Source organism: Oncorhynchus mykiss, chromosome 5 (assembly GCF_013265735.2).
Source record: "Oncorhynchus mykiss isolate Arlee chromosome 5, USDA_OmykA_1.1, whole genome shotgun sequence".
Lineage (NCBI taxonomy): Eukaryota > Metazoa > Chordata > Actinopteri > Salmoniformes > Salmonidae > Oncorhynchus > Oncorhynchus mykiss.
Window position 1 is genome coordinate 28,924,963 of NC_048569.1, and position 16,200 is coordinate 28,941,162.

General features: G+C 38.7%; 2 protein-coding genes across 3 annotated transcripts in view; one reads left to right on the forward strand and one right to left on the reverse strand.

Annotated features, from left to right (window-relative positions):
- The first annotated feature begins 1,300 nt into the window (after positions 1–1,300).
- On the forward strand, positions 1,301–6,448 carry spag8 (sperm associated antigen 8). Its single transcript, XM_021602360.2, has 6 exons — positions 1,301–1,509; positions 1,813–1,972; positions 2,221–2,266; positions 3,286–3,400; positions 3,590–3,652; positions 5,061–6,448. Exons 1-6 carry the CDS (start codon positions 1,438–1,440, stop codon positions 5,172–5,174), a joined length of 570 nt encoding a protein of 189 aa, XP_021458035.1. The 5' UTR covers positions 1,301–1,437; the 3' UTR covers positions 5,175–6,448.
- A 4,158-nt stretch (positions 6,449–10,606) lies between these two features.
- LOC110523562 (atrial natriuretic peptide receptor 2) overlaps positions 10,607–16,200 on the reverse strand; it is a 58,048-nt gene continuing 52,454 nt past the window's right edge. The window contains exons 18-22 of one of the 2 annotated variants that reach the window (XM_021602361.2): positions 15,152–15,220; positions 14,880–15,054; positions 13,909–14,007; positions 11,611–11,702; positions 10,607–11,138 (exon numbers count right to left, since the gene is read on the reverse strand). In XM_021602361.2, coding sequence (XP_021458036.2) covers positions 11,076–11,138; positions 11,611–11,702; positions 13,909–14,007; positions 14,880–15,054; positions 15,152–15,220 — 498 coding nt within the window. In that variant the 3' untranslated portion in view covers positions 10,607–11,075. The remainder of the gene's footprint in view (positions 11,139–11,610; positions 11,703–13,908; positions 14,008–14,879; positions 15,055–15,151; positions 15,221–16,200) is intronic. The other variant, XM_021602362.2, reaches the window with a different exon arrangement.

Below are 16,200 nucleotides of genomic sequence, written 5' to 3' on the forward strand. Positions count from 1 at the left end.
GAGATGCAGAGAATGAAGTTGAGTTCTAAGTCATTTTGGGTTACTCCTAAGTCATCATCTTCAACATTGTGGCCTTCCATTATAGAGCTTTGCTTTGATGTTAATTGAGGCGTATCAGTTGTTTTCCTCCATTGTATTCTATTGTGGATAGTGCTTCTGTGTACCAATGGAAAGTCTACAAAACAATAAGCAAACCAGCCTTTGGAATTGGATTGTGATGATACCATGAATGAATCCTGCACACACTATGCTTTTTTAAATATTTTTTTAGTCAGGAAAAATATTTGATTTGATGTGTATGAAATTAATTCATAGGGGAGATGTCTTGGAGAAAAAAAGATTGCTAAATTGTCAAGATTTAGACAGACACAGGGCAGTGTTTCTCCAAACACAATGCCTCCAAACACAATAACATCTTCTTTATTCACTGTAATGTACCTCAAGGGGGCCATTTCTTCTCTTGGAACCAAAACAATGCATTTCACATACCTGCATTTCATGCCATACCTTCCATCCTCTACATACCCCTTTCATTTGTCTTTCCTCTCACAAGAGACACCTCAGTCTGTATTGTTACACACACACACACACACACACACACACACACACACACACACACACACACACACACACACACCCTCCCATCCCTTTCCCCATCCCAAGGGTCTCGGGAGAAAACTTGTCATGACTGGCTGCTTTGTGCACAACCACATCTGACTATATGCCGTGTAGCTGCACAGTGCAAATACTGAAACCAGGATTTTGAAATTGGGGTGTGGACACAAATACACATTGAGTGATGTGAATGTTAGCTACATAAAATATAGTGCTTTATGCGCCAAATTATATTAAAACTTTACACCATGGATTTAATATCAAAATTATATTATAGAATGTTGTGTGTGCTGAAATTACACGTCATGTGTGCAATACCGCGTTGGTAATAAGGCATTATTTGTTCGACCGATTGGGAAAACGTCTGTGTGATCATTTGAAATAAGAGAAGGATCAAAAATGTTTACAAATATATTTGATACAGATGTTATTATTAACATCATGGCATACATATCGGTGAATGCTGTGACATATGAAATACGAGTGATGTGTGATCAATGTGTAATCAATGTGTAATAACTACGTAAAAAAAGAATGAGCGTGTTAAATTATTATGTGATTTGCAGTCATATTCCGGCCCTGATTGGTCAACAAGCTTATCTGACCCGCAAAGACCCAAAATTATCTCTATGCTTATTTTCGAATGACGTCACGATGTCGTTTGTTTACAGTTGTTAGGGTTACACTTCCACAACAGAATAATAAATAGTGGTAGCTACGTTTAGCTAGAAGCAAGCTAGCTAGCTACATCAACTATCTTGGTTTCACAAGATAAATGAGCGATTTCACACTACTAACTAAGTGCATTGTAATGAAAATATAATGACTGCATTGGACACTTCTGTTGAACAAAAATCTATTGGAAAATGTTTGCTGTATAACTGGGTAGAGGAGGTGAGTTTTTTTTCTTGGCAAAAGTTGTCTCAATATGAAAGCTGGTAGTGGTGTGTGTGTGTGTGCGTGCGTGTGTGAGAGCGAGAGATGTAAGTTAGCGGTAGGCCTACATGTATAGCTAAATTCAGGTATATGAGGGCTCGCATGTTCTCCCTCCTGTTTTCTCAGTTAGCTATGAGTGCCATCATTAATAGGTCATTAGTACAAGTCACTCCTTTAACTCATTAAAAATTATTGAAAACAACAATATGTTGTCACACATGGCACAGCTTTTTATTAGTCTTTGGAATTACATTCATTCAGCGGGCCACTGCCGTCCTTGACAATGAGAGGCCCAGAGCGCACATCCACAAAAATGGACATAAAGGGATTCTCACCATGGATCTGTCATCCAAAGTTCAAGGTGTCACCACAGTGAATGCTGCTTTCACCCCTCCCAGGGGTCATGGGGTGAGACAAAGAGGTAGGTACAGAATGAGAACATTGAACACCAATAAACATACCTACATCCAGCTGACCTTGAATAGATTTTTTCTGGAATGAGTTTTAGATTCAGTGGATGCCACGCAACATTCAAACATACTGTAACCTTACTACTGTGCAAACTGTTCATAAGCATACTGTTATGCTGTCTCACTGTCTGACTTGATTAAAATTCACTCAAGCATTTTAGAGTTCGGTATGTGTTTTGCCCATGTTTTATTTGTTAAGGCCTCAGAGGAGAACTTTTGGAAAATGATCTGCTCAAGAAAATAAGGTAGGCCTAATTGACCAAAGTTTCATTTCATAACAGTTATCATAATGTGAACAACACATTCAAACTTGAAATATATATATATATAATAATATATTACTCGAGACGTGACACAACACTGTTCAATCAATGCCTTGAGCGGAACTGGTAGGAGGAAAGTGATGTAATTTACAAGTCTTGGTTAGTTTTACAGTTCTATGAACACTTTGTGCTTTTTGATTTGACTTCATTATCTGATTTAACATTTATGTGCAGTGTAATGTGGTTCATAGAATGTGTCCACAACAATGTGGTTAACATCCCCCAACAAGCGATTTTAACAAAGGGAGGTATGACGGTTAAAACGGGTTGTTGGAGGGGCGAGAGTCTCAACTCATATTCACTGACTTATGCCATGCAAAACCGCACAGTCACAAAACTGAGCTAGATTTTTACTGAATGCTCAAAGTTAAATGTAAAGAACATTAACAAGGCTCTAACTAGTTTATTATGACAAAAATAACATCAATTTAAATAAGTAGCATTAGTCATAGAACCTTTAATAGTGGTTTGGAGAGTGTTGCTTTGTTTTTCCATGGCAATAGTCTGCTGCAGGGAAACAGTAAGAGTAAATGTCAACAGATCAACACTTCTTGGAAGCTGCTCAACGTGAGAATTAAATTTGGATCTGTGGAAACCAGTTATGAAGAGATAGGACAGGGAGTTTACACCACACATCAGTATGTTATGACAACCTGTATGAATAATGTAGAATAACAGTGGAACAATGTTATTTTGATTCATATGATAATGAATGTATTATTATGCATATTCATACACTAATCATGTAAGCCTAAGAATAACTAGCCTTTATCACTGCATAGACCTTACACACAGCAATGCAGCTACTGATAGATTTAAAAATAGTAATCTAAAGTTCAGCAATGTGAACATGTGAGAAAACAATGTCAGAGTAGCAGAGGCAGATAAGGCTATTGCTGTAGGTTCTCATGCTGATATGGCCTTCCTCCTCTATCCCACAGTGAGCAGACACATGCAGAATTTAATCCTGAGCCTCCCAAAACAGAATTCTGCTCCACTACCAAAGAGGACTACAAAGTTGAAGGCTTTCTGCCTTCCCTGCCTTCACCACTAAAGGTCTTCTAAATCAAGTATATTCTATGAACATGATTACAAAATTCCGCTCTGTGTGAGACACCTTGTTTCGGGACTAGCTACCTTTTATAATTTTCCTGGCTTTCAAATATAAAAATGACGTCATTATTATTCAACTCATACTTGAACAGAATGTTCATTTCTAATGCATTCTTGGTTTGCTGTGATTAGGTGCATGACTACAAAAGCGATCAGGCAATTACCTTTTGGAGTGAGAATCATCATCAGATACAGGTTGGTCAGATTATTACATTACTCCTCCATTTGCATAACCCTCTCTACATTATCATAAATGGAGAGAGCACCATGTTTTCACTATTACTGGATGGCTGCTTAACATTATAGTCAACACTAGACAAAATGCCGTTGTTACATTTTATCATCTTTATTATTTTCAATTTTTAAGTCAACTTTTGTGTGGTGTGTCATTTACTCTGCTATAGTACAGTGACTGTGGCGTTAGTGGTCTGTCTGTGTTTGTGAAGCATTTGTTGCTTGGCTATTCCACTTACAAAATTGAATACAATAAATGGCTGGAAGAGACCTCCCACATACCCACAACACAGTAAAACATTACATGAGTGTGTAAAGAAAGCAATTCTTTTCAGAAGCATTTTATTTACCCTATCAAGGTTAGAGGACCATAGCCTTATATTCTTAAGTATTCTATGGTTTGTACTGTTTGGGACTCACTCCTAACATTATATTATATAATGATATAGTATTTATATTAATATAGTATTCATATTATATAGTATTTAATCTCTACTGCACAATCTGGTTTTTATTCTCTCAATTAAACCATCATTATTGTTGGACATCTGGCCCTTGAGTTTTAGTATTTGATGGCTGTTGATATGTAAGATATTAACAAATGAAAATTATTTAGCATATGTTTGTAATTTTGGTGTCATATTTGATGGCTATTTACAAGCCTCCATTTTGAATGTGGTCTCAAAGAGCCCTTCAATAAGACATCTTATTAAATTCTGCCAATAGACTTTAAAGAGCACAGCTGGTACAGGATACTGTCGATTTCCCTCCCAGGTGGCGCAGTGGTTAAGGGCTCTGTACTGCAGCGCCGGCTGCGCCAGCTGCGCCACCAGAGACTCTGGGTTCGCGCCCAGGCTCTGTCGTATCCCTGTCGCGGCCTACGCACAATTGGCCTAGCGTCGTCCGGGTTAGGGAGGAAATCCTTGTCTCATCAAGCACCAGCGACTCCTGTGGCGGGCCGGGCGCAGTGCGCGCAAACCAAGGTTGTCCAGGTGCACGGTGTTTCCCCCGACACATTGGTGCGGCTGGCTTCTGGGTTGGATGGCGCTGTGTTAAGAAGCAGTGCTTGGTTGGGTTGTGTATCGGAGGACGCATGACTTCGTCTCTCCCGAGCCCGTACGGGAGTTGTAGCGATGAGACAAGATAGTAGCTACTAAACAATTGGATACCACGAAATTGGGGAGAAAAAGGGGTACAATTTAAGAAAGAAATGACACAGCTCATCCACTTTTTAACTCAGTTAATTTAAGCCTTAAATGAGCAGCTACTGTAATAATAGCATACCTGGCACACTGTAGTCTGATAATAGTCTACACAAAAACCTTTTTAAACAACAGCAAGTAACATGTACCATGTTCTGCCGTCTCAGGGTGTGACAGCGGTGAGAACCAGGGATACCCCATTCAAGAAGAATGCCACCTTCAGCACACCTATCAGTGAACACATGGATGACAAGCCTATTCTGTACACACCGGAGAATTAAGCTGTTACTCATTGGACACAGTGGTATTAAATTATTGTTCCATAATATTGTGTATGAATATTGCTCTGTTTATCATTTCAATTAACTAGTCTCTGCACTGTATATGAATTGCAAAAGTACTGCACAAATGATTTAACACAAGCAGACAGATGAATGGTTTTGAATTGTAACTTTATCTCAGGGTCCTTGTCTCCTTGCAGAATTACAGTTGTTGTTTTTTTTATTCATACCAGAGCTTTGTATTAAGAATATTCTCTCTGTTTGTTCATGCTTTTATTTTTGTTTGTAGGTTATTTTCTCCTATGGTCTTTTTCTCAAACCTTTGCAACTTGTAATTACCACAAATGAGCAGTGCTGAACAACAGAAAGCCACATGTTCCACTTTCCTCTGTGCTGGGCAAAAATGGATCTGGCTATTGTCCTTGGACAAATGGCAAGAAAACCATTTGTTTTTTGAGATGAGGAAAGTGTTTTTCCAACGTTAAAAAGAGAGGCACACAGAACCCTCCGCCTTACAGATGTCAGAAATATTGATGTTCATATTGATGTTCATGCAGCCTCCTCACTTTAGAGAGCATGGCTCTGATTCAGATTCGTGTTCTGTCAATCAAGAGACATATCTACATTGTGTCCCTCTCTCCTCTTGCTTTCAGCAGAGATTATGAGGAGGTAGCTATGGCAACAAGTAATTTTAGACTACATTTATGCAAATTATCCCCCAAAACATTTCCTTACCTCATGGGATTAGAGGGGGAAACAATTGATGTCTGAAACAGATGACATTTAGCTACTTCCAGCCAAGTGAAATATATTGCATATAATTGTTTTAATTCAAATTAACTGTGAAAAAGTAAATATTTCCTTGAATAAATTTGGCTACTAATTTTCTTCCATGATTCAATTAAATTAATAATGTATGTTTTGATCTATACATAACTGTGTATTTATTTAAGTTTATAAAACATGTATTACAATACTTCATTCTCTGTATTTCCCTGTGAAGGGAGCACTGCTCTGAGTTATTCAAATGAATGTAGTGCTTTTGTCAGAGGAGACAAATGTTGAACCATCTTATGAACTATGTGCTTGTGATACAGTAGGCCTACATACCTGCAGTAGAAATTCCTTCAATGCATTCCCCCGTCAAAAGTTCCCTTCTTGGTTGTTGTTGTCTCTCCTCCCAAATTGTATCAAAAATGCTAATGGCGTTCTTCACCCTCCCTTCAACTCTCTTCAAAAGATAAAACCAGGAGCCTTTGATGACTCAACAATTACTCAAATTCATCCTTCATTCTTCTACTGAATTCTACAGTATCATTTCATTTAATTTAAACATCTGTATGCACACACATGTACAGATTTGGATACTGTACACTCCCTGAAGGGGAGACAAAAGTGATGAGAGACTTATGTGACACTTACAGTGGGGCAAAAAAGTATTTAGTCAGCCATCAATTGTGCACGTTCTCCCACTTAAAAAGATGAGAGAGGCCTGTAATTTCATCATAGGTACACTTCAACTATGACAGACAAAATGAGGGAAAAAAAATCCAGAAAATCACATTGTAGGATTTTTAATGAATTTATTTGCAAATTATGGTGGAAAATAAGTATTTGGTCACCTACAAACAAGCAAGATTTCTGTCTCTCACAGACCTGTAACTTCTTCTTTAAGAGGCTCCTCTGTCCTCCACTCATTACCTGTATTAATGGCACCTGTTTGAACTTGTTATCAGTATAAAAGACACCTGTCCACAACCTCAAACAGTCACACTACAAAGTCCACTATGGCCAAGACCAAAGAGCTGTCAAAGGACACCAGAAACAAAATTGTAGACCTGCACCAGTCTGGGAAGACTGAATCTGCAATAGGTAAGCAGCTTGGTTTGAAGAAATCAACTGTGGGAGCAATTATTATGAAATGGAAGACATAAAAGACCACTGATAATCTCCCTCGATCTGGGGCTCCACGCAAGATCTCACCCCATGAGGTCAAAATGATCACAAGACCGGTCATCAAAAATCCCAGAACCACACGGGGGGACCTAGTGAATGACCTGCAGAGAGCTGGGACCAAAGTAACAAAGCCTACCATCAGTAACACACTACGCCGCCAGGGACTCCTGCAGTGCCAGACGTGTCCCCCTGCTTAAGCCAGTACATGTCCAGGCCCGTCTGAAGTTTGCTAGAGAGCATTTGGATGATCCAGAAGAAGATTGGGAGAATGTCATATGGTCAGATGAAACCAAAATATAACTTTTTGGTAAAAACTCAACTCGTCGTGTTTGGAGGACAAAGAATGCTGAGTTGCATCCAAAGAACACCAAACCTACTGTGAAGCATGGGGGTGGAAACATCATGCTTTGGGGCTGTTTTTCTGCAAAGGGACCAGGACGACTGATCCGTGTAAAGGAAAGAATGAATGGGGCCATGTATCGTGAGATTTTGAGTGAAAACCTCCTTCCATCAGCAAGGGCATTGAAGATGAAATGTGGCTGGGTCTTTCAGCATGACAATGATCCCAAACACACCGCCCGGGCAATGATTTCAAGGTCCTGGATTGGCCTAGCCAGTCTCCAGATCTCAACCTCATAGAAAATCTTTGGAGGGAGTTGAAAGTCTGTGTTGCCCAGCAACAGCCCCAAAACATCACTGCTCTAGAGGAGATCTGCATGGAGGAATGGGCCAAAATACCAGCAACAGTGTGTGAAAACCTTGTGAAGACTTACAGAAAACATTTGACCTCTGTCATTGCCAACAAAGGGTATATAACAAAGTATTGAGCTAAACTTTTGTTATTGACCAAATACATATTTTCCACCATAATTTGCAAATAAATTCATAATCACAATGTGATTTTCTGGATTTTTTTCTCCTAATTTTGTATGTCATAGTTGAAGTGTACCTATGATGAAAATTACAGGCCTCTCTCATCATTTTAAGTGGGAGAACTTGCACAATTGGTGGCTGACTAAATACTTTTTTGCCCCATTGTACTTGGTTGATAAGGGCCCGATTCAGATTTAGGAAATGTATGCTACAAACAGAAATTGGCATATCACATTATTGACAGAATCCCCTGGCGCTTGTGGGGGTCGTAGTGCAGGCTCCAGGTTTAACTCAATATGGTCTGCATTCCATAATGATTCAAATAGGTTACATGTGACAAATTATAGCACAACTTGTAATATTCTAGCCTAACATGATCCACTATTGCTAGCGATCCCCAGAAACAACCACAGGAACGTGACAGAAAGTAATGTAAACTAACGATGAAATGGAATGATGCAAAATGGAATGAAACTAACACTAACATGACAGTTCTACATTTATGGTGGTATAACTGACGAGGGCTACCGGTAGTGGCTATTATTTAACATGATATAAACTGAAGAAAAAAAAATACAGTGAAAAGTCCAGGCATATAATTAAAGCATTCTTGAAATCATAAATCAACTCCGTGGGTTTGGCGCTATAGGGTCATTTGCGCATGGCTACAGGGTGGCAGGTAGCCTAGTGGTTAGAGCGTTGGGCCAGTAACCGAAAGGTTGCTAGATAAAATCCCCGAGCTGGCAAGGTAAACATCTTTCGTTCTGCTCCTGAACAAGGCAGTTAACCCACTGTTCCTAGGTCGTCATTGTAAATAAGAATTTGCTCTTAACTGACTTGCCTAGTTAAATAAAGGTTAAATAAATAAGCATGATCACTTAATTACGGGATTCCCCCTTAGTTAATTGGAGCAGAGATGAAGAGACACATGATGCCCACTGCCATGTCACAGCAGCTAATGACTGGTGATGTGTCGTTGCAACTGAACACAACTGCATCCTGCACAACCTGATAATGACTGTTATTGTACAGTACAGTCAGGTTCTTCTCACTCTGCATCTCTTTTTTCTCTGTCTGTTCACACCTGAATTTTGCAAACAGTCCATTATAGTCACTACCTGTGCGGTTTGACAACACTGCCATGTGAAAAGGCAAGATATTTTTGTCAATGGTGCATATGGTGGTGTTCTAACATTTAATTGAAGGTTTCTGATACTGGCAGATGCAATGCAAATACTAGGCTACAGATGATTGTATCGTGGGACTTTAGTTAAATAAAAGAAAGAAAACATTTAAAGCTACTTTGCTTTGCATAACTTCTGTCATTGTCACTGTTGGTTTAGGAACCTATTAAAGTGATACTGTAATGGACTAAAAAGGACAAAGCAGGGGACAACGCTGTAATTAGAATTTAGGATGTCTAAGGTACCGCAGCAATTTCAACAGAAGTGCCGGGCCATTCAAGATTCCCAACAGGTTTTGCTGACTAACTTACATTTTCACTCCTAAAAAGAGAAACCTTTCAAACAATAAATAAAGCAGATTCTCTAACATTTTTAGAGAACGTCATAAGGACACTAAATTCTGTCCAAGTTACACCAGGGGAATATGGCTCAGTTATTAAAGCGGGTCCGGTTCCACGAGAGGGCAAAGGGGGACTTAGCCCCCTCAGTTGAAACTTGTGTCCCCTCAGTTTTAGTTGTATGTCATAAAAGCATAAAAGTTAAAATGATTGAGTGACAGGTTTGCGCGAAATCTGTACCTCTGCTGCGCTGTATCAGCACCATGGACAGAGCGCTCCGGGTGGTTAGGTATGACTCCGTTGGATTTCAATAAAAAGCCGCCAAATATAGATTGTGTTATGCCTTTATTGATCTGATATTTTGTCTATAGGCCTACCGCTGTTTTGTTATTTTCGCATTCATTCTTTCGCATTCCCAGTTGTGTTATTATTCAAAGCCCCATTTATTTTTGCATGAATAACTAGGCTACTACTTTCAGCATTTAGTTTGCATTATTTTGGTTAGACATATGTGTGTAGGGCTGCATTCACATAAGGTAATTCACCTTTTACAAACAGCATATCTATCTTGTAGCCTATATTCATTACCAAAGTGGCATTGCTTTAGTGTGTAGGGCGCTGTCTATTGTATTGATACAGCGCAGCTGAGATGGGCTACAGATTTCGCGCCAACCTGTCACTTCAAAAGCACTCAATGGTCTCGGAGTCTCAGCCTTTGAACTGTATGTTTATTGTGATAGAAGCAGAATTCTAAATAATTCCAATGCAAGAACCACCAAAAATGTTGCTCCCTCACCGATTTCAACTGCCCCCTTAGTCACTTTATCCTGGCACCGGGTCTGTATAAAAGTTAAGACGTACGGTCAGACACATAAATAGTGAGCTGGTTACAAGAAATGTCCCCCTTTTACCGTCAATGATGACATTTCAAAATGTTAATGTTTTGTAAGAATCGGATTTACTAAATCATGAAATGTTTTTATCAAAAGCACATGAATGCAGTGCACCGAATCACACACGACTATGAAAACACACAGGGTTGAACATAAATAATATTATCTGAACAATGTATGAAACACAGTTGTATTGTACTCAGTTTATTGCACAAAATATCTTACAATATCTTGGAAATACATATATCATCTTGTACTCTATAACACCACTGTGGAACTCGGACCTCTGCATTGACATCTATTACACTGTGCGCCCGTCCGTTATGAACGCTGTATGGAAATATTAATACAGAATTGACTTCCAAACACATGATATAAATCTAAATATAGAAAGTACTCAATCTCAGGACAGAAAGATTCTCCATACAAAACATCTTACAATTGTTGGGGCAGTAACCGTACACAGGTATTATAAACATACCATTAAACATCCCTTCCTTTCCAAAAAGGTCTAATTCAGTAAATATTGTTGTTCCGCTTTTGGGGAAGGAATCACCTTTAGGCCTTATTCTAGAACAAATAAAGCATTGGCTGACTGTGCCACTGTGTAGCCTCTGTGGTTGGCTCCACTGTGGGTACACGCTGTCAGCAGGCCTCTCAGATAACGTACACATCAGTCTTCTCCCCTTCAAGCCAATAGGTTCGCATTTTGCCTTTGCCCTGGAAAAACACATAAATCAATAGGCTCATCAATGGAGACGAGTGGGAGTGATAGATACACAAAAGGGCTTCTCTTTCTTAAAGGGTGACCCTGGCATTAGCCGGGCCTGTTAAAACTAATCTGGCATCCCTAGAGAGAGTACGCTACACTTCATAACCAGACTTTATGGTTTTCTTCCATTTCAACAGAAGATCTTTTTTTATGACACTCGTAATCTGAGAGATCCAGAGCTGCAATCTACTGAAATGCGCTGCATATAATAAACAGAATGGGAATCACAAGACCACATTTCACTATAGCTGACCCTGTAAAACAACAGATTTCACTGCACCTATCTGGTGTATGTGACAAAACACTTTTGTATTCTTCATTTATTTTTCTATCATATTCATTTATCAGACAATATTGAATACATGAAGCCATTACAGATAATGCTGACAACAACACATGCATTATTCATTGTGGCCTTACCTTCATTTCTACCTCCCCTCTTTCTTGGAGTTCAAAATAGCCAAACTCATCCAGCACTTCTTTGGTTGCTGAGGAGAGGTGGATCCTCAAGGCTGTGAAACACATCAATAGACAATCACAGTGAGTGCTTTGCAGGGAGTGATACCGAGTAGCATTAATGAAACATTTATCCTCTGCCATATGCACTGTGTTAGATCATAACAATTACAGTACGCATACATACATACATACATACATACAGTGGGGCAAAAACATATTTAGTCAGCCACCAATTGTGCAGGTTCTCCCACTTAAAAAGATGAGAGAGGCCTGTAATTTTCATCATAGGTACACTTCAACTATGGCAGACAAAATGAGAAAAACAATCCAAAACATCACTGCTCTAGAGGAGATCTGCATGGAGGAATGGGCCAAAATACCAGCAACAGTGTGTGAAAACCTTGTGAAGACTTACAGAAAACGTTTGACCTCTGTCATTGCCAACGAAGGGTATATAACAAAGTATTGAGATAAACTTTTGTTATTGACCAAATACTTATTTTCCACCATCATTTGCAAATAAATTCATTAAAAATCCTACAATGTGATTTTCTGGATTTTTTTTCTGATTTTGTGTGTCATAGTTGAAGTGTACCTATGATGAAAATTACAGGCCTCTCTCATCTTTTTAAGTGGGAGAACTTGCACAATTGGTGGCTGACTAAATACTTTTTTGCCCCACTGTACGTACATACATACATACATACATACATACATACATACATACATACATATGTCAACCAAGTGTATGTTATGTGAAGGTCAAAAGTAGAAATGAACAGTGAAATATTCCTGTTGCTGTAGAAATAGTCCCTAGAAACAGCTGTTGACAGTCCAGTCCCAGAGGTGATTCCTACCACTATAGGATATTTTATGGTATGCAGTTTATCACTATGGATGTGGCCTGGCTATAAGTGTTATTAATTATTTATAAACGGACGTGAAAGCACACAGCAGGAAGTGAGCAGGAAGTGAGTGGGTTAATCAATAATGTGATGAGTCACTCACAAAAAATCCTGGCCGGCACAGCACCAGCGGTCCAACTACCACGACACCAGTTAAGAACTGCTGCCAGTAATACCAGTCCAGATAAACACTATTAAACTAGGACGACAACCTCCATCCCCTCTGTTGCTTTCTGATGATAAATATCCCATTCCCTGTCTACTTAATCTATCCCTTGATGCTTCATTTCTTACAGGGAAGTATGTGTAAAGAGCTAGTCCACAATATTTTTTGTTATGGATTCTCAGACACAAGCATTAGTCAGATTTAGTCAAGACAAATAATGACGGGAAACCAGTCTTTCACAAAACAATTGCATAAGCAAATATACAACAGGGAATGCTCGACAGACGAACAAAATCCTAATCCAAGGAAATACCACATAGTCAACAGGAAATAATGAATACTTAGTTGTTTTAGTTTGTGTCAGCTGAAACATACAGTGCCTCCAGAAAATATTCACATCCCTTGACTTATTCCACATTTTGTTGTGTTACAGCCTAAATTCAAGATGGCTTTTTCAACCTCACCCAACTGCACACAATGCCCCATAATGACAAAGTGAAAACATGTTGTTAGACATTTTTGCAAATGTATTGAAAATGAAATACAGAAATACCTCATTTACATAAGTAGTCACACCCCTGAGTCAATACACGTTACAATCAACTTTGGCAGCAATTACAGCTGTGAGTCTTTCTAGGTAAGTCTAAGAGATTTGCCCACCTGGATTGTACAATATCTCATCCTCAGTTTTCTCCTATCACAGCCATTAAACTCTGTAACTGTTTTAAAGTCACCATTGGCCTCATGGTGAAATCCCTGAGTGGTTTCCTTCCTCTCTGACAACTGAGTTAGGAAGGACGCCTGTATCTTTGTAGTGACTGGGTTTATTGATAACCCATCCAAAGTGTAATTAATAACTTTACCGTGCTCAAAGGGATATTCAATGTTTATTTTTATTTTTACCCATCCACCAATAGGTGCCCTTCTTTGCGAGTCATTGGAAAACCTTCCTGGTCTTTGTGGTTAAATCTGTGTTTGAAATTCACTGCTCGACTCAGGGGCTTACAGATAATTATATGTGTGGGGTACAGAGATGAGGTAATCATTTATATTATTGTCCCAACTGGATTCCAGAATGTGACACTGTTTTATGCGGCTACATTTCCACATTAATAGTTTTAAGTGTTAAAGTGCTGACACCAATCAAAATAGAAAATAGGAAAACAGAGATCCAAATCTGGAACTCACCCTCTCCATTCGACTCCATCCGAGACGCTGTGTTGACAGTATCTCCAAATAAACAATATCTGGGCATTTTCAGACCCACCACCCCAGCACAGACAGGCCCTGTACAGAACAAAAGGCAGTGACATTTACTGGAAATATCCTCCATGGAAAAGCATACTGTAGATGGATAACAATTGCTTTCATCACCAGAACCTCATGATAAGCCAAGTGTATTTAAAAGCATGATCAAGATATGATTGAACTCAAAAACAACATATTCCCACAATGACAGGATCAGGCACCTCCCACACACAATTTTTTAAAGACCTATCAGTGATGATATTCATGTCAAGTGTTTGAATAAGAATATAAATAGTGCCTGCATGAGATAATTGTGTCCAAGCACAACGAAAAACCTCCTTTGCATGCAATACAGCTTGTATTTGTTGTATTTGATCATCATGTCAAAATATTGTCGGTACTGGAGATATCTCCAGAGATTTCTTAGCTGAAATACTGTATGTCTTAAAACCTAGATATTGTCATCAACTGTCATAACCAATCACAGCAGTTTATAACAATTAGTGAGCAAAAACCCCATGCAATCATGAGGCAGGATACATAAGTGGGCAATTTAATCACAAATGACTTCTTGTCTAGACAACTATTTACCATATAATAAATAATTTTGTGTCATAACATAATTCAGTTATTTGTCCTAGAATTAAATAAACTGTCATTGGCTAGGGAAGATCATGTAACATTTAGGAGGTATTGAAAGATTTACATTTGTATGATTTATTAGAGGTGTTTTGACTGGTAACGATATGGATGCTAAGGATCAGGAGAAGGATTGGGCAGTTCCCAAAAGCACTGATTCATTCAATTTGAAAAAAAAAAAACAACAACAACAACATCTATCTTCTAACAGTAGTTAAGCATAAGACATTTTAACCATCATTTCAAACTCTATGTGAAATGTGAAATGATACCTGTGTGGATTCCTATCCTTAGCCGTAGTTGGTCTTGGGGTCTGTGACGAATCTTGAATGTTTTCACTTGTTCTAGTAAGGCTAAAGACATCCCAGCTATCTCCCTTGCGTGTAGGTTACCATTCCTGACTGGAAGCCCTGACACCACCATGTACGCATCACCAATGGTCTCCACCTCAGATATACATGACAACATGTTAGTAGGTTGAAACAGGTGATTATATATAAAAATAATCATATTTACATTACAAAACATTATTAACCTGACATACCTTGTACACATCAAAATTATCAATGATAGCATCAAAGCAAGTGTAGAGATCATTCAGCACTGTCACAACCTATGAAGAGTAAAACAAAACTTTAGCTACCGTACTCAGGTAAACTAGAAACAATAGTTCAAGGGTAGAACAATCGCAAACACCACCACTAAAACCGGGTAACTGTTACCCTCCTGCTCCTTCATTCTCTATTTTAGAAATACTTCTTCAGCTAGTGGCAAACATTTGTGAAACATAGCAATTTCAAAGATAGTGTGCAAAGATAATAAGTTCCACTGTGCGTGTTCATGAGGCATGTTCCATTTGGTTTGCCCCCGTGATTGACTGAGAAGTGTTTCTGCATGAACTCCCAATGGTTCCCCAGTCAGATTAAAATATTTCTGCTCCCCCTGCCTTGGACAAGTGCCCAGAACCTCAATTTACTGAGAAATGTGCTTGCATGAGTAAAACAACGCAACAGACCAAATACCGGGGACACATTTTCACAATGTTTTCCGGAATTTGAAGAGTAATACACATCAGCTGTTTATTCAAAATATGAAGTGTTTCTTGTCATTCATAAAATAAATGTTTGTATATTGTAATTCCTTTGAGGGTCTATTGGTCAAGTTAAGTGATTCAGTGGCTTATGGAGAGAGAAATGGTGCTAGAAAAACAGTCTTTAGTTCTAGTTTAACTTTCAGAGGGGCTTAGCATTATTTCTTAAACAATTACGACTTAAACTGGGGGGAAAATTGATAAATGTAATTCGATATTTTAATTAAACAGAGCCCAAACTGGTAGGTGAGATACCTAAACCTCAAAGCTACACTAATGTTGAAAGAATACCGTCTGTTTTGTGGCCTTAATTGAATAGACATGTGACCTTAAAATCAAGTGCGTAGAATATAAGTGAACAATGAATATATTTCACATAATACATCGCCACTGAAACCTAGTGGTCGGATTCTTAACTCTGAGCTATATTAAAATACATTTGATGAAAGGTAAGATTTATGACTGTACTTGTAAGTAGCTTCTGCTGGATGAATAGAGTAGAT

Coding starts and splice junctions, on each gene's coding strand:
- spag8 (XM_021602360.2), top strand. CDS start 1,438: ATGACTGCATTGGACACTTCTGTTGAACAAAAATCTATTGGAAAATGT. Junction 1,510..1,812: donor TGTATAACTGGGTAGAGGAG/GTGAGTTTTTTT, acceptor ACATTCATTCAG/CGGGCCACTGCCGTCCTTGA. Junction 3,653..5,060: donor AGAATCATCATCAGATACAG/GTTGGTCAGATT, acceptor CTGCCGTCTCAG/GGTGTGACAGCGGTGAGAAC.